At 49.6% G+C, this 19,193-nt stretch overlaps 1 protein-coding gene across 1 annotated transcript in view; it reads left to right on the top strand.

Annotated features, from left to right (window-relative positions):
* The window catches only part of LOC121284739 (collagen alpha-1(XVIII) chain-like), a 224,916-nt gene that overhangs the window by 34,423 nt on the left and 171,300 nt on the right, over positions 1-19,193 (top strand). Inside the window, exon 5 of the mRNA XM_041200291.1 lies at positions 6,629-6,673. Coding sequence (XP_041056225.1) covers positions 6,629-6,673 — 45 coding nt within the window. The remainder of the gene's footprint in view (positions 1-6,628; positions 6,674-19,193) is intronic.

Genomic DNA, 19,193 nt, shown 5'->3' with positions numbered 1-19,193 from the left:
TGGCTTGGGATCCATTTATCCCACCACCTTTGCCAATCAACCCGGTTTTCGGAAAATTCACTACCTACTAATTCTCTACGGCACCATGAAAGCCTGTGGTAGCTGCTGGCACATAGTGCAGCTTCTCGGTTAAGGGAGAGCCATTTGAGGGTGCAAGGAGCAGAGGCAGGGGCAACATACAGGTAGAGGTTATGTAGTGTCAACCTGGAGTTAAGGCTATAGCTTGAATCTTGAATGGAACTGAGCAGGTACAGGTGATAAAAACCTATGGCCTAAATATATGGAACAGAAATGTTATGAGGGGTTTGGGTGGAAGGGGATTGGATGAGCAGGGCCTACTCTGAGAATAAATGATTGGAAGAAGCTGTAATTTAAGAGAGATTTTCACCATATCTGACCCATCCAAAGTTTAGTTTGCACCAGCGGAGGTGTTGAGGTGGTCAACCATGGAGATCTATTATGCACAACCATGAACTCTTGTCCTCCATTTTGTATCTCTTTCCCCCTAGTGCCAGTCTGTATCTTGTTCCCAAATGCCCGTGTGCACCTTGTTCTCATGTTTTGCTTTCAGACAGCATTGACCTTTATTCTGCAATTCACACATTCTGCTATTTTGCTTTTAGACAGTGCTGACCTTTATTCTGCCATTAACACCACTCCTACCATTCCCACTCTGCCTTTCATTCCATGACCCCTTTGTAATTTAATCTTCCTGCCCTCTAACCTATCCCTGACCTCCCCTTCTTGCTCCGCCTGACCCTACCCCCTTTTCGACACCATAAAGCCTCTGCCTCTCTTCAGTTCCGAAGAACAGTCACATTGGACTCGAAATGTTAACTCTGTCTCCCTCTCTCGACAGCTGCTGCCAGGGCTGCTGAGTTTTTCCAGCACTTTGTTTTTATTTCAGATCTCCAGTCTCCACAGTATTTTGCCTTCTTTTAGCGCATAACTATGCCGAGGGTCAGGGTGGAATCCAAAAGGTGAGAGCCAGTAAGGTTAAGCTGGTTTTAGGCTCTATTAATACTCAGCAGTGGATGATGAAAGAACGGATTTGTTCAGATTGAAGACAGTTTGATGTAAAACAACAGTCACCAGTTCCGGTTGCCCCCGCATACTCCATCTTCCAGGCTCTTGAGGTTTGCTTTTCCAAGCTCACTCTCACTGGTTTCCCACAAAAACCCTATTTGTGCAGAGTTTGTCAATAAACACTCAGCAGCTCTCCCTGACATGAAGACATACGAGAGCACCCAGTGAGACCATATGATATGAGCAATATCTTCAAAAGTTGAATTTGGATTTTTCAAGCTTTTGAGAGTTTAAAGAAAAAGGTTTTAGGATGTGGGGCTTCGCTGGCAAGACCAACATTTGTTGGCCATCCCTAATTGCCTCTTGAGAAGGTGATGGTGAGCTGCCTTCTTGAACCACTACAGTCCATGTGGTGTAGGTACACCCACAGTGCTGTTTGGGAGGGAGTTCCAGGATTTTGACCCAGTGACAGTGAAGGACTGGCCGATATGATTCCAAGTCGGGATGGTGAGCGAGTGAGGGCTGGTGGTGTTCCCCATTCCTCTTCTGTCCTTGTTCTCCTAGGTGGTTGGATCGTGGATTTGGAAGGGACTGCCGAATGTGAAAAAATAAATAGGATGAGCATCTTTCGCCTTTGGGAAATGTCCGACTATTCTATTCCCAATGTGATTAAAAGTGGGAAAGCATCTTCCCAGGGCCACCGGAGGGGGAACTTCAGCTTCAAGAACAAGCAACGCTTCTTGCGGTCAAGTTACAGTTGGGTGCTTGTGTTCGAAGCTGCCTGGGGTGTTATATCATAAGAGCAAAGTTAAAGCACTGAGGTAATAAAACCCAACTGTAACATTTACAAACTGGCCAACTGCTTTGATGTGCAGCCATTCCAGCTCCTCCCCATAATCTTGACTTGGTTGTAATTGCTTGGTTTTGGAACTGCTGCAAAAGTCAGGCCACTGGAGTGTGGGCGTTCGGTTTGATGGGAGAGCTGCTGCGACAGTGCCGGGAAAGAGAGTGAGATCGCTGCATCAAGGATATCTTAAATAAGGAACCTACTGAATGCAAGTGCCTCCTTTTCCATCCTCTCCAAACCAGCCGATGTTCAACGGTGATCCTGAGGTCCTGAATATCAGAGTTTGAGGAAATTATAAGTGGTTTCTCTTCACTCCCTCATCCATGCTGTTTTATGGCGTAGTTCAATAAAGAAACACAGGCTTGTATTTATAGCATCACCATTGTTGGCTGCCCCTTGCTTCGACGATGATGTCTACTCAGGGTCGCAGGTTTCTGCCATGGGTCATCATGTGACTGAACAGGCCGAATCTCAACCCACATGTCTTTGGACACATGGGACAGGGCATCTCACGAGGTAGTGGGACCCAGAGGGCAGGATTTGCTTCCATTTCTTTCCTTCTCTGTCACTGTTACGTCTCATCATTAAGGTGCTGGGACTCGAAGCGTGACACAGCTTGATGGACATGTTGCCGCCATTTTGAACGATTGGTAGTGAGCCCCTCCCAGTCATTGATGTCAAAGCTGCAAGGTTTAAAGGAGAGCTTCAGAGCTTCTTTGACGTGTTTTCTTTGTCCTCCCCTGGAACGTTGGCCATTTGAAAGTTGAGAAAACAGGGCCTGCATTTATGTAGCACCTTTCATGACCACCAAATGTCTCAAAGTGCTTTCCAGCTAATGGAGTATTTTTTGAAGTGTAATCATTGTTGTAATGTAGGAAATGTGGCAGCCAATCAACAGAAAGCTCCCACAAACAATAATCAGTTTTTGTGATGCTTGGGGGATAAATATTGGCCCGGGCACCAGGGAGACCTCCCCCTGCTCTTCCTTGAAATAGTGCCTCTGAATCTTGTGCATCCAACTGAGCCGGCAGGTGGGGCTTCACTTCATTGTCTCATTCGAGAGACAGTGCAGCACTTCCTCAGTACTGTACTGGAGCGTCAGCCTTGACTTTTGCACTCGAGCCCTGGGGTGGGGCTTGAACCCGGAGCTTTGTGACTCAGAGGTGAGAGTGCCCCCAGTTGGGCCATGGCTCTGTGGGCTGTTCCACGACAACAGGCGAGCAGGTTCTGTGCACACGTAACCATGGGAGTTGCTGGAATTGTAGCTTTTGCAGGCAGTCTTGACATCATAACATGCTCTCCTAGCTCCCTACTCCGTTCCCCCTCGCCCATCCCTGATCAAAGCTTCTTGATGAGCCCAATTCGGGGTTTCAGATTTACAGAAGTTACCCAGATCCCCCCATGGCCAAAGTGCTGACCCTCCCAAACAGGTCACACCGAGCAGCAGAATTCCTTACCATCCCCATTAACTGTGCAGCTTGTCTAAAGGAGATGTGCTTCTTTAAGACCAGTTTGCATTTTGCCCCACCTCCCGTCCCATTGCACTTCCCCGACGATCGCTCCCCTCTCGGTCTCGAATGGAAACAGAGTACAGCTCCGGCTTCTTGCTGCGGAAGCTGGGAATCTCAGTCCCATTTGGCCTAGTCTTTTTAACGTTGAGTTAGCCCAGTTACCACCAGCGCCGCTGGGAATCTAACTCACTGCTTCTCTACGAGGTCCCAGTTGGAGGCCCATTAAAAAAAAGAATTGAACACAGTTGAAGTCCCAAGGGGAGGCACGGTCTCCCAGTCGCCTGTGGTTCTAATTGAGGCCTCTCCAAAGCTCCAGGCAAACCAACAGATAAACAGTGAGTGACAGGCAAAGAGCCTCTAGGCCATCTGGCCTGTTTCATACGCTTGTCATAGACTTATTAAGGCCACAGAAGGAGGCTATTCGGCCCATTGAGCCCATGCCAGCAGATAGTAGAGCCATCTAGTCAATCCCAACCCTCTCCCTAATCCCGTAGCCCTGCAAGTTTATTTCTCTCAAATCCCTATTCATTTCCCTTTTGAAATCGCCCCCACTTCCAGCCTCCTTGCAGGTATCATGCTCCAGGACATCACCGTTCACTGGCTGAAAATGTTCTTCCTCACATCCCCCTACATTTCTCGCCCAAAATGTTCATTTTTTTAATTCTTTCATTGGCTGGGCCAACATTTATTGCCCATCCCTAGTTGCCCTTGAGAAGGTGGTGGTGAGCTGCCTTCTTGAACCGCTGCAGTCCATGTGGTGTAGGTACACCCACAGTGCTGTTAGGGAGGGAGTTCCAGGATTTTGACCCAGTGACAGTGAAGGAACGGCGATATATTTCCAATTCAGGATGGTGTGTGACTTGGAGGGGAACTTCCAGGTGGGGGTGTTCCCATGTGCCTGCTGCCCTTGTCCTTCTAGATGGTAGTGGTCATGGGTTTGAAAGGTGCTGTCGAAGGAGCCTTGGTGAGTCCCTGCAGTGCATCTTGTAGATGGTACACACTCCTGCTATTGTGTATTGGTGGTGGAGGGAGTGAATGTTTGTGGATGGTGTGCCAGTCAAGTGGGCTGCTTTGTCCTAGGTGTAAAGCTTCTTGAGTGTTGTGGTGGACAGGCTTTGGGGAGTCGGGAGGTGAGTTACTCACCGCAGAATTCCCAGTCTTTGACGTGCTCTTGTAGCCACAGTATTTATATGGCTGGTCCAGTTCAGTTTCTGGTGAATGGTAACCCCCAGGATGCTGATAGTGGGAGGATTCAGTGATGGTAATGCTATTGAATGTCAAAGCGAGATGGTTAGATTCTCTCTTGTTGGAGATGGTCATTGCCTGGCACTTGTGTGACGTGAATGTCACTTGCCACTTATCAGCCCAAGCCTCCATAGTGGCCAGGTCTTGCTGCATTTGGATATGGACTTCTTCAGTATCTGAGGAGTTGTGAATGGTGCTGAACATTTGTGCAATCATCAGCAAACATCCCCACCTCTGACCTTATGATGGAGCAAGGGTCATTGATGAAGCAGCTGAAGGTGGTTGGGCCTAGGACACTACCCTGAGGAGCTCCTGCAGTGATGCCCTGGGACTGAAATGATTTACCTCCAACAACCACAACCATCTTCCTTTGTGCTCGGTATGACTCCAACCAGTGGGGAGTTTTCCCCTTGATTCCCATTTTGCGAGGGCTCCTTGATGCCACACTCGGTCAAATGCTGCCTTGTTGTCAAGGGCAGTTACTCTTGCCTCACCTTTGGAATTCAGCTCTTTTTTCCATGTTTGGACCAAAGCTGTAATGAGTGGCCCTGGCAGGGCCCAAACTGCGCATCAGTGAGCAGGTTATTACAGTGTAAATGCTGCTTGATAGCACCATCAGCAACACCTTCCATCACTTCACTGATGATTGAGAATAGGCTGTTGGGGTGGTAACTGGCCAGGTTGGATTTGTGCTGCTTTTTGTGTACAGGACATACCTGGGCAATTTTCCACACAGCTGGGTAGATGCCAGTGTTGTGGCTGTACTGGAACAGCCGGGCTCGGGGCGTGGCAAGTTCTGGAGCACAAGTCTTCAGTACTATTGCTGGAATATTGTCAGGGCCTTTACAGTATCCAGTGCCTTCAGCCGTTTCTTGATACCACGTGGAGTGAATCGAGTTGGCTGAAGACTGGCATCTGTGATGCTGGGGACCTCTGGAGGAGGCCGAGATGGATCATCCACTTGGCGCTTCTGGCTGAAGATTGTAGCAAATGCTTCAGCTTTATCTTTTGCTCTGATGTGCTGGGCTGATGGGGCTGGGGATATTTGTGGAGCCTCCTCCTCCTGTTAGTTGTTTAATTGTCCACCACCATTAATGACTGGGATGTGGCAGGACTGCAGAGCTTAGATCTGATCTGTTGATTGTGGGATTGCTTAGCCCTGTGCTCCCTAATGCTTGTACCATCTGCTAATAGGAGTAGCTTTACTTTGTTTACCTCAACCAAACCTGTCATAACCCTGTACACCCGTATCAAATCTCACCCTTCGCTCGAAGGCAAACAATCTATCGTTTTAGCTAATCCCCCTCAGCCCTGGACCCATTCTGGTAAAATCCTCTGCACCCTCTCAACTCCCCTCCCCCATCCTTTGTAAAGTGATGCCAGTGTACACTGCAGGACTGACCCTAAACCATGGTGACCTCCTGTGAGAGGTGTGACAAACCAGGTTTAAAAAAAAAAACGCAGGCTGATTTAGGAAAGAGAACGTCTGAATTTTCTCACTCGTGCCCGCAGGCAATCAGAACGAGCTGAGGGGATAACTCGACTCGAACCCTGATGGTCCCCAACGGTAGCTGCCTCTTGTCAAAGGTCATCTCAAAGGGCTGAATGGCCTGCTCCTGCCACTAAGCCCTCTTTCCATCCCCGCCTGAAACAGGTTCAGCTCTGGCTCGACGCAAGCGAGTGAGTCAGCGTAACCGCACCAGATGAGGCCTGCCACAGCGGCTCAGCTCTGAGTGCTTTTTATTTTTAAATTCCCAAACGCAAATCGACAGCCTTTAAGTCTTTCCGAGTTCAGCCTGCGACCCTGGGATATTTTCTTTTTCAGATGAATTTGCTGCGTTAGTTGTTTGGGTCACTGGAGCTGCTTCATGACCCCCATCACTTCTGGTCAGTTGTCAAGCTCTCAGTGGTCCCTTGTGAATTTAAGGGAGTGTTTAATTCATCACCGCTCGGATCTGGTGCAAAGTTGAATGGTAACTTGTGTCTTTCTGCCCCACAGGCTTCAGGAGATTATGGGAGTGGATATGGAAGAGGAACCCAGACGGTAAGGACGAGAGTTGCTGAGGTAGCACCCCCAGTGTTGCTAACTCCGGGCAGTTGTTGCTGCTTTTTGTGTGTTACCTGCACTTACTCGAAGAGTGAATGGGTTCAGTTTATGCGCTGACAGAAAAATGTAAATTTTTGTCAAAAAAGCCAGCGGGCAAAACGTTTTCAGTGATGCTAGACTCCAACTAAATCACAGCCAGCTCACCTGCCACCTCGATTCTGCCCTCTCCTTTCTTAATTATTTCCCCATAGTAGTTTGATCGTACAGGACTTGAGTATTGCTGGAAAAAAAGAGACTTTTTTGTCAAAGTTTTTCGTCTTGCACTCATCAGGACAATTGGCAAGAATGCCTAATCTACAGGGAACATCAATTTATACTGTATGAGAAGAGAACGCTGATTGGTTGGCAAGTGGACTCTGGTAGAGGTGTTGCCATGGCAAATGCACCAGTTGGTGGTGACTGACAGTTAACTGCCAAGCATTGTTTGAAATTTAAACTAGGCAGCTTGGCTCTGATTGGTCAAGGCATTGCATTTTTTTTAAGCAATACTCAAATTATTTCCTTCTGCAGAGGGAGCCCTGCAAGCAGCTAATGGGATTCGATGGACAGCCCATGGCTCCCAGTTTTGGCCTCTGACTTGCGGTGCGGCCATACTTTGAGGGCAAGAATGAAGACAAGTTCATGGAAATAATATGTAATACCTTTCAAGACCTTAGGATGTCCCAGAGCACTTCACAGCCCATGGAGTATTTTTGAAGTGTAGTCACTGTTGCAATGAAGGAAACTCAGCAGCAGCTAATGTATGCACAAGAAGATCCCACAGTAATCTCTTTTTTAAAAAGCCTATTGTTTTTATGAGATGTCGGCATTGCTGGCAAGGCCAGCATTTGTTGCCCATCCCTAACTGCCCTTGAATTGAGTGCTTGCCACACCATTTGAGGACAGTTAGGAGTCAACCACATTGCTGTTGGTCTGGAGTCACATGCAGGCCAGACCAGGTAAGGATGGTAGATTTCCCTCCCTAAAGGGCATTAGTGAACCAGGTGGGTTTTTATGACAATCGATGATCATTTCATGGTCACCATTATTGAGACCAGTTTCTCTATTCCAAATTTTATTAATTGAACTTAAGTTCCACCAGCTGCCATGATGGGATTTGAACCCTTGTCCCCAGAGCATTAGCCTGGGCCTCTGGATTACTAGTGCAGTGATTATGCCACGTCTCCCTTTAATGTGATAAAGACCAAGAAATTTCTTTTAGTGATGTTGTTTGAGGGATAAATATCGACCAGGACATTAGGGAGAACTCCCCTGCTCTTCTGCGAAATAGTGCCATGGGATCTTTGATGTCCGATGGAGAGGGCAGATGGGGTTTAATGCCTCATCTGAAAGACGGCACCTCCGACAGGGCAGCACTCCCTCAGTACTGGATTTTGTCAGCCTGGATTTTATGCCCAGGTCCTTGGAGTGGGGCTTGAATCCTGTTCAATGTAAATTGCATTTAATCTGCGTATCAGACAGAGGGATATCGGTGCCTGTGGGATGTTAAACCTCCTGTAAGACTCTGTTGCAAGCTAATTTTGGCAAGAGAGATAATTGGATTGTGGACCATGGGAGGTTATAATTGACATCCTCGTTGACTGCCCCGTGCTGTCACATTGTCTTCCAGAGTTCAGCTTCCCACAGCTCAATAACTGGATGACCAGCGCCACTGTCTTTGGCCGCAATCGAAAATACTGCCACCTCATGTCTCTGTCCCTTTCTTGGCTGCACTATCAGGCTCAGTCAGGCCATCCAGGATGGTCCCTCCTTTGCTTAGTTTTCAACCCCATATTCAATTCACCACCTAGACCACTCATATCCATTGGTACTGCAATGCCCACCTTTATTCCTACACCCGCACAGACCTTTATCTATGCATTCTTCACTTTCAGATACCAACTACTCCAATAATCTCCTTGTCCTCTCATCTTGAACCCCTACATAAGCTTCAACTTGTCCAAAACACAACCATCCATATTCTGTCTTCCACCATGTCACTCTCACCCATTACCTCATCCTTGCTGATCTATACTGGCTCTCAAGCCCCAACTTATTACAGTTCAAATCCATGTTGAATTCCTCCTTAGGCCTTTCTCTCTGCAACCTCCTCTGGTCCCATACCCCCTCCTGAATGCTCTCTTCCTCCAACTCCACCCTTCTCTACATCCGTGCCCCCCTCCCTTTGACCCTTATTGGTTGCAGAGCTTTCAGCCATCTCAGTCTTACCCTATGAAATGGCCCCTGTAAACTTACCCATCTTTTCCCTGTTGTGGTTACCTCCATCTAATCTCCCTCCCCCCAATACCTGCCCTCCTTTCCATCTCTCCGTGAATTGCCTTTGGATGCTGCCTGACGTTAATATAAATACCAGCTGTTGCCGCAACTGTTCCATTGGTCGGAATTTTCCAGTCCCTCACTCCGGCGGGATCTTCCAGTCCCGCCGATGTGAACAGAGAGTTCACTATCTCACCCGCCCTGCCGCAGGGCAAAGCCGGTGGCAGTGGAGAAATTCCAGCCATTGTTAGTATAATTCATGTCTCTGCTTCGCGTTCCATTTATGAAGGTTTTGGGCTTTGCATGGTTGGCCCAGTGAACATTGTGAGGTTTGGACCGAGACCCAGAAAGATCTGAATTCATTCAGAGTTAACCATCTGAGGCTATAACCAATCCCTCCAGTCCTGAAACTATTGGGGCATCACTTTGATTACATTTGAACCACCATGTAAGACATCGGCTCAATCCCTAGAACGATATAGGCTTAGAAGACTTCCCACATCTAGAGACCCAAGAGGCAGATAAAGCTTAGATTTTCCATCGCTTTTTTTCCCTATAACAGGAACGTGCTAGCCTGAAGCCACGGACTATAGCTTGAGGGGTGCCGTTCCTGATGGAGCATGGTGGACCATGAGTCCCTCCCTCTCTTACTGCCTGCCACGGGTCTGTTGAGCGGATTTGCAGCTTGGCAGACGACCTGTTTGCCGACGTTATGAACACACCTTCCTTGGCCGTCTGGTCCTGGAGAGGGACTTGAACCCGGAGCAGGGACACGGCCCACTGCGCCACAAGAGCTCCCTGGAATGATTTGGATGTGTGGGCTAATCCAAGCTTGCTCGGGCTGTTGAAGGGAACATCTGGCCATCTGTTCGATGGAAAGAATGCGCCATTGGAGAGCTGCCGGCTTTCCCTCTGTATCCGTGGCTGGTCTTCTCGTCAGCTCCGAGGGCCAAAGCCTATTTGTCTAACAGTCCCTTCTTTGTATTGCTTGTGGTTACCCCAGGATTATCTGGTAATGTCAGGATTGCAATTCCCTTCAGTTTTTCCGTGGACGTTGTAGAATAGACCCTGGTTTTTGAAGTTGTTTTGAATATTTTTTGGGAAAGATCTTTTCTCAATTGTACTGTTAATATCCTGACTCTGCTCAGATGCCACCAACCACCACTACCCCCACACCCACCCCCCCCCACCCCCCACCAAACCCAACGTTCCTGTCGAACGTCAGGAACTCTGCAGGATTCCACAAGGAAAGAATTTACGTTTATATAGCACTTTTCACAAGCTCAGGATATTCCAAAGTGCTTCCCCACAGCCAACCGAGCCTTTGAAGGTGTAGACACTGGTGTCATGTAGGAAATACGGCAGCCACTTTATACACAGCAAGATCCCACAAAGAGCAATATGGTAATGATCAGGTAATCAGTGTTAGTGATGTTGGTTGAGGTTGAACAACTCACCCGAAAGATGGCACCTCTGACAGTGCAGCACTCCCTCGGTACTGCACTGGGTGGTGCCACCATGGATTTGGTGTTCTCTGCAATGGGACTTGAACCCACAGCCTTTCAGTTCCGGGATAAGAATGCTACCCACTGAGCCATGCTGAAGCCACTGGCAGCAGTGTCTACTCCATACAAGATGCACTACAGCAACTCGCTAAGGCTCTTTTGACAGCCCCTTCCAAACCCGTGACCTCTACCATCTAGGACAAGGGCATCAGGCACATGGGAACACCACCACCTGGAAGTTCCCCTCCAAGCCACTCACCATCCTGACTTGGAAATATGTCACCGTTCCTTCACCGTCGTTGAGTCAAAATCCTGGAACTCCCTCCCTAACAACACTGTGGGTGTACCTACACCACATGGACTGCAGCAGTTCAAGGAGGCAGCTCACCCAGCACCTTGTGAAGGGCAATTAGGAATGGGCAACAAATGCTGGTCATGCCAATGGTGCCCACATCCCAAGAACAGATTAACTTTCTTTTCAAACAAGATGAGGTGAAAAAGGGTCTTTAACCCCATCTTGATCTCCTTTCCCAGCTTACCAACCCTACCATCTCCCCATAACAAGATATGACTGAGCCCAGGATCCGGACCTCAAGCACCCTCCCTGGAAGCTTCTTCCACGTACTGATCACCTCTGTAAAGAAACAGTGAATGACCCCTGTCCTAAACTTGCCCTTCAGACCTCTGAGGCTCACCCCTCTGGTTGTCCCACTCTATTTACTCTTCTTGTACTGATCCAGCCAAACAATCCTTTCTCAACGAGCCCCATCAAAAAGAATGACTTTTCATTGATGCAGCGCTTTTCAAGACCACCAGACACCTCAAGGCGCCTTACAGCCCATGAAGTACTTTTGAGGTGTCGTCACTGCTGTGAGGTGGGAAAGATGGCAGCCAATTTGCTCACAGCAAGCTCCCACAAACAGCAATGTGACAATGACCAGGGAATTTGTTTGTTGCCATGTTCATTGAGGGATAAATATTGGCCAGGACTTCGAAATAGTGTCAGGCGATCTTTCACACCCTATGCAGTTGGATGGGGCCTCGGTTTAATGTCTCATCTGAGAAGCAGCGCCTCCGGCAGTGCAGTACTCCCTCTTTATGGCAAGGTGGTGTCGAAACATGAGTTCCTCTCCTTTCTCCCTGTATGGGATGGTCTCTTCCTTAGTCATTCCTCAACACTACCTCCGATACTAGAGACCTTAGTGTGTCCAAGCGGACAAGTGAGTGAGCGCTGGAGAAAGCCGGTGTGAAGAGAAATCTTGTTTGAGGCAGTGATATCCAGGAAGATCTCATATCCTGGACACGTGATGTGAACAGGAGGGGAGTGTTTGGGAAAAGACAAGGAAAACCACCTGGAAAACGTGCACAAGGAAGACCAAAGATGGCATGGATGGATAATATCGGAACTTGGCCCGGCTTCTCTGTGGGCCAGGCAGTGAGGGCAGTGGAGAATGGAAATTGGCGGGGAAAGATTGTCCATCTTGTGACCGGCCCTCTGAAACTCTTCCCCCTAATTCTAGACTCCCCCGCAATTGGAAACATCCCCCCAGCATCCCACCCTGACATCCTCTTCGAACCTTATATGTTTCAGTAAGATCACCTCCTGTTTTTCTGATGTACAGGCCCAACCTGGATCCAATGGGGAATTCAGGAGAAACTTCTTTACCCAGAGAACGTGGGGAGAACGTGGAACTCGCTACCACAGGGAGTGGGGTTTTTTTTAATTCGTTCATGGGATGTGGGTGTCACTGGCTGGGCCAGCATTTATTGCCCATCCCTAAATGCCCCTTGAGAAGATGGTGTGAGCTGCCTTCTTGAATCACTGAGATGAATCGCTAGTTCCTTTAAGAGGAAGTTAGGTAAACACGTGGGCCAGGATTTTGCCCTCATCGCAGTGGAGGGGGGGGGCTTAGCGGGGGCAATCAGGCCACAACTGTGAATTCATAGTGATGAGCTAATTAAGGCCCGGCCTGCATAAAACACGCGCTGCAGCACTCAGCGCTGCCTGTTGGGGGTGGGGGGGGGGGGCGCTGTGGGAGGAGGAGAGCGAGTGTGCAAGATCGTGGGTGCGCGCACAAAAAACTCCCTGAGGCACGGAGCTGCCTCATGGAGATAAAGATTTGGAAAAATAAGAGAGAGATTTTAAAAAGGTTAATAACATGTTCCCTCTTGTGACTCTGTCACGTGATCAGGGACATGTTAGAAATTAGTTTGAGAATTTTAAATTATTTTGTTTAATCACTGATTGAAACCTTGTCCTGCCTGTGGATGAGGTTTTGCAAAAGAAAAACCCCAAAGCCTCATTTTACACTCGTTCGGGAGAAAAATCCTGGCCCGTGAGTGGGGGAAGGAATAGGAGGGTGTGCTGATGGGATGAGATAATGTAGGAGGGAGGAGGCTTGTGTGGAGCATGAACACCAGCATGAAGCAGTTGGGCTGAGTAACCTGTTTCTGTGCTGTAAGTCTATGTAAATCTACATCAAGGGTTAGAGTCAAGTGTTTTTTTCTTTATTTTATTCACTTCACAGGATGTGGACTCCGCTATCTGGACCAGCATTTATTGCCCATCCCTAATTGCTCTTTACTAAGTGAGATGTGTATTGACTAACTCCCTTCACCCGCACTCCACCCCCCCTTCCTCTCCCTGTCGAGCAGCAATGTTGGACAAACACACATGACTCTATTGCCTGCTTTCTGGGCTGTGGGAACCCAGCTCCAATTGCTGTAACATGAGCTTAATTGGCCCCGGTTGGGAAGGGAGCTCTCCCAGCACATTCTAACTGATTTGAAATTTGCCACGGCCAATTTTATAACCAGCTTGGAAGATCACATGAAAAGGACAAAGCCATTGAATCATCCCCTTTTAATAAACTCCCAGATGTTTCCATTTTTCTGCGTTAGTTATCGAAATTAATACAAGAAAACCTTGCTGAGTGCTCCTGCCAATTTATCTCCCTCTCTCTCACTCTCCCCCATGCATGCTCTCTCTCTCTCACGCTTCCACCATCTCACACTCACACTCTCTCCCTTACGATCCCTCTATCACCTCCCAACATGACTCTCTCCTGACCTCCCTCTCTCCCGGCCTCCCTCTGTCCTTCTCTCCCGACCTGACTCTCTCCTGACCTCACTCTCTCCTGACCTCCATCTCTCCCCCTCTCCTGACATTTCTCTCTCTCTCCCACCCTCCTTCTCACCTTCCCTGTCTCTCTCACTTTCTCTCTCCCACTCTTCCCCCGCATTCTCTCTCTCTCCTCTGCTTTTTCTCTCTCTCCCACCCTCCCTCTGTCCTGAGCTCATTCTCTCCCTTCCTCCCTCTCACCTGCTCTCTCCCCCACCTGCTCTCTCTCTCTCCCAAGCACTCTCTCTCCCACGCGCTCTCTCTGCTGCCCCTCCTCTCTCTCCCACTCTCTCTCTCACGTTCTCTCTCTGTCCTCTGCTTTCTTTCTCTCACCCACTCTCTGCCATGCTCTCTTTCCCTCTCTCCTGCCTGCTCTCTTTCTCTCCTGCACCCGCCATTCTCCCTCCTGTTCTCTCCCTCTCTCCTGCGCTCTACCTATCTCTCACGTTCTTTCTCGCTCCTGCTCTCTTCCTCACTCTCATGCTTGTTCTCTCCTACTCCCTCTCCCCACCATCTCTCTCATGCACTCTCTCTCTCTTCCCCCCTTTCTCTCTCTTTCTCCTCTGCTTTCTCTCTCTCCCCGGATTCTGCCGTGCTCTCTCTCTCCTGCCTCTATCTCTCTCTCCTGCCCCCTCTCTCTCTCTCTTTCTCTCTCCTGCCCCCCTCTCTCTCTCTCTCTCTCTTTCTCTCTCTCTCCAGCCCTCCCTCTTTCTTTCTCCTGCCCCCCATCTCTCTCCAGTCCTCTCCCTCTCTCTCCTGTCCCCTCTCTCTCTCTCTTCATTGCCCTCTCTCTCTCCTGCCTCTCTCTCTCCTGCCCTCTCTCTCTCTCTTGCTCTCCTACTCTCTCTCATTCTCCAGCCCTCCCTCTCTCTCCTATGCCCTCTCTCTACTGCTTTCTCTCTCTCCCGCTCTCTCTCGTTCTCTCTCTCTCACGTTCTCTCTCTCTCTGTGTCTCCTGTTCTCTCCTTCCCTCTCCTGTTCTCTCTCCCTCTCCTGTTCTCCCTGGCCCATGCTCACCCTCTTCCCTGCCCTGTCTATCTCCTACCCTCTCCTCTCCTGCCCTGTCTGTCTCCTGCCCCCTCTTTTTCTCTTGCGTTCTCTCTCTCCTTCTCTCTCTGCTGCTTTCTCTCTCTCTCACTGTCTCCATGCTCTCTCTTTCTCTCCCGCCCTGCCACCCTTTCTCTCTCCTTTCTGCCCTCTTTCTCTCACTCACTCCCACCATCTCCCTCTCTCTCCCTCTCACACAAACAAGGCTAGTTTGTCCTCCGTGTTTCCTGCCTAGATGTCCCAAAGGATGTTTTGTCCCTGATAGAGTCAGCTAATCTGGAACCCCAAGCGTTTTACCCTCCCTCTCTGAAGGTGATGACTCACGCTGACGTACACTCTCATGACCCACCTTGATTTGTCACCAAAACAAAGAGGCCACTATTGACCCACAACCCAAGACCATAAAAGCCAGCAGGCTGCTCGACCATGTGGTGCATCATCGCCAAGCTCAACCTGGTTTTATGAGGAAAGGTTAAGCAGGTTGGGCCTGCGCAGGTTGAGTTTAGAAGAATGAGAGGTGACCTTATTGAAACATGTAAGATTGTGAGGGGGCTGGATAGGGTGGATGCTCTCCCCTTGTGGGAGAGACTAGAACCAGGGGCACAGTATCAGAATAAGGGGTCTCCCACTTAAGACAGAGATGAGGAGGAATTTGTTCTCTCAGAATTTTTGGAATTCTCTTCGAACATACAAATTAGGAGCAGGAGTAGGCCACTCAGCCCCTCGAGCCTGCTCTGCCATTCAATAAGATCATGGCTGATCTGAGTGTAACCTCAACCCCACAATCCTGTCAACGAGGGAGATCACAGAGATAGGAGGGATAGGGAAGAGCAAAGTTAGGAAGGGATTTGAACATGAGGATGAGAGTTTTAAAATCGAGCTTTTGCTTGACCAGGAGCCAACGATGACCAGCCAGCACAGGGTGGCTGGAGGGGCTGGGGGGTGTGGGGGAAGACAGGAGAGTAGTACTAGCTGAGTAGCTCTGACAGAGAGCGAGCACAGACACGGTGGGCAGAATGGCCCCCTCCTATGAGGAACCATTCCACGAGCGAACGGTGCTTGGTGCGATTTCGGATACGGACAGCAGCGCTTTGAACGGGCCCAACCTCGGGGAGGCGGGGAGGCCGGCTAGACAAGCACTGCAGTAGTTGAGGCTGGAGGTAACACAGGCATGGATGAGAGTTTCGACACAGTCATCCCATTGATCCCATGGGGTGGATGGACCCTCTGAGAGAGCGATGACCCCCCCCCCCACCCCCCACCCCCCCCACACCCTAACTCCCCCGCCCTGGGGAACTGCATGGTATTTACCCAAGGCTTAGGTTGGCCAGAAGCCTCTGACCCAGAGGAAGTTCCATTCTCTTAATGGGTGTCTGGAGTGCTGGCTTGCATTCTGCACTTCAGAATTTATTAGATGGGACTGACGCAACTCATTGTGTTCCATTCCATCCCCTTCTTAGAAGTAAAAATAGCCAGAGGTATGCTCTCCCACTTACCAACTCAGATTCAAGTAGCTCCTAATCTTGGCTGCCCATATATGGCTTGGGAAAACATGCAAATGGTAACGGTCTTTAATGTTCAGCCTTCCAACTGAGGAATGCAGCCAGTGCCATAACTTTTCAGTGAATCTTCTGCTCCCGATGAGAACTACGTACAATTGTCCCCCGGTCACACAGCGTTTGAATATCGCTGGAAAGAGAGGCGTGCTGCTGAAGTTTATCATCTTGCACTCATCAGGACAAATGCCCAACTTCAAAGCGATCGCAGAAATTTGCACTACCGGGGAAAAGGCTGCTGATTGGTTGACTAGTCGACTCTGATTAGCCGACTTTGTGTCTCCTTTAAATTACCCAGGAGCTTAGGGAGCCTATAGGTTTCCCTGTTGTTTTCTCCGTGACAATGCCTTGGCCAATCAGAGTTGATTTGCCAACCAATCAGCACCCCTTTCTCCTGCGGTACAAATTGTTGTGATGGTCTGAAATTTGGCACTCTTGCATTTGCCCTGATGAGTGCAAGACAGAAAGATTCAGCAGCATGTCTCTCTTGTAGATGTTACATCATGGAAACAAGCCCTTCGGCCCATCTGATCTCTGTAACCTCTGCACTCCTCCCTCTCGGGATGACTCCCCTCCCCAAACCTGACCTATATCTGTCTATCCCCCACACCCTAATGCTTGTGTCAAGCCAGCCCTTAAATATGTCGGCCCTGCCACCATCCCCTATTGTCAGCATTCCGAAGAGGAGCAGGGCAGAGTTCTCCCCGGTGTCATGGCCAGTATTTATTCCTCTCAGTCAACATCACACACAACAGATGATCTGGCCAATATCTCATTGTTGTTTGTGGGAGCTTGCTGTGCACAAATTTGCTGCCAGGTTTCCTACACTATAACTGTGGCTGCACCATCCCGACTCGGAAATATACCGGCCGTTCCTTCACTGTCACTGGGTCAAAATCCTGGAACTCCCTCCCTAACAGCACTGTGGGTGTACCTACACCAGATGGACTGCAGCGGTTCAAGCAGGCAGCTCACCCACCACCTTCTCATGGGGCAACTAGGGATGGCAATAAACGTTGGCCCAGCCAGATACACCTACACCTCGTGAACAAATAAGAAAAGAAACTTCAAAAGCACTTCATTGGCTGTGAAGCGCTTTGGGACATCCGGTCATTGTGAAAGGCGCTACACAAATGAAAGTCTTTTTCTCCGCATTCTCATCACGCTCTGGGTAAAGAAATCTCTTTATTTGACTTGTCGGTGGATACCTTATATTTACTGCAACTTTATAAATCACTACGGGATGATTTATAAATAGCAATCTGAAGCCAGGCAGAGGCTCCTTTGCTCAGTTGGCGTGAGAGTTTGCCTAGTTTTGGTCTGTTCTCCTGGAATGCCCATCATAGTTGGTTTGTGAGTTTCCTGTGCCAGAAATATCTTCAGTTTTCATCCCTCCAGTACCGACTTGGAAAACCCCACATCATTCCGGAACTTTCCAAACGCTTTGGTAAAAGTCGATAAATAACGATGTGCCCACAAGCACCTCGTCCCGCTGTGCGTTTGGAAAATTTCACCTCCAGGCACACTTTTGTGAAGATGGCGGCCTTTCACGGACAGAGAGAGCTTGCATTTACATAGCATCTTCCACGTCCTCAGGACACCTGAAAGCATCGTACAGGCAGCTTAAGTGTCTGCTGTTACATGGTTGTGGGTTCCGGTCCCTCTCCGGCGACTTGGTCACAAAGTCCAGGCCGATACTCAGTGCAGTACTGAAGGAACGCTGCACTGGTCCTTATCATATTGCTGCTTGTGGGATCTTGCTGTGCAAAAAAAAAGTCCATTCGTATTTCCTACGTTATGACAGTGACTACACTCTGGGACATCCTGAGATGCCCCGCCCTCCCACTCTGATCTCTCTATCCTCGGCCTGCTGCTCTGTTCTAATGAAGCTTAATGAAGACTTGAGGACCAGTACCTCACCTTTCGGGCTCATCGTTTCCAGGCTCAACATTGAGTTCACCCATTGCTGATCGTAACCACTGCTCCCGCTTTTTCGCACAGTTGGTGACGGTTCTGTTAGTCGCACACCCACCTCCTTGAGGCCCAACTTTCTACTCGTTCCTCGCCCCCATTCCGATGTCCCTTTCGCCTTGTGCCATCATCCCTTTTGCCACTTCACCCTTCCTGCCTTCCACCCCATCACAGACTTTTCCTTTTGCTCTCTCCCCCTCCCCACTTTCTCTGCCTCTGTACTTTACTTAAAACCCGTTACGTCTTCCACCTTTACCAACCCCGACAAAAGGCGATCGAGCTGAAACATCGGGCCGGGTTTTTGCTGCCAGGTGAATAGCTCAGTTGGGGGAAATTTTCCGACTCGCCCGACCAGCGTTGGTAAAAAGTGTCCCGACACACGCAAGCTTTGTTTGGCATCCGGGGGGAAGAGGCGAGCGAGGGATGGAGTCAGGCACGCCAATCCCAGGCGGCAGCAGGGCTGGGCCGGTGCCAAGGTTGCCTGGGGGTGGGTGGGGGTGGGGGCAGGAATCCCGGACTTGTAATGGGGACAGGAAGCCCAGAATCAGGAATGGGGAAGGGAACCCCGGAATCGGAATGGGATGGGAATCCTGGAATTGGACTGAGGCAGGAATCCCAGGATCGGAACTGGGGGCAGGAATCCCAGGATCGGAACTGGGGGCAGGAATCCCAGGATCGGAACTGGGGGCAGGAATCCCAGGATCGGAACTGGGGCAGGAATCCCAGGATCGGAACTGGGGGCAGGAATCCCAGAATGGGAAGGGGGGCAGGAATCCTGGAATCGAGAATTGTGCCGGGAATCCTGACTGGAATCCCAGAACCGGAAATGGGGCCTCGTATCCTGGAATCGGAAATGGAGGCTTGTATCCTGGAATTCGGAATGGGGGGGGGCGGGGGGGGTGGAATTCCGAAATCGTGAAATGGCGGGATTCGCGAAATCGGGAATGGGGCGGGAATCCCAGGATCGTAACGGGGGCGGGTAGCCCAGATTCAGGAATGGG

This window comes from Carcharodon carcharias, chromosome 12 (assembly GCF_017639515.1).
Source record: "Carcharodon carcharias isolate sCarCar2 chromosome 12, sCarCar2.pri, whole genome shotgun sequence".
NCBI lineage: Eukaryota > Metazoa > Chordata > Chondrichthyes > Lamniformes > Lamnidae > Carcharodon > Carcharodon carcharias.
This window is presented reverse-complemented; position numbering and strand designations above follow the sequence as displayed.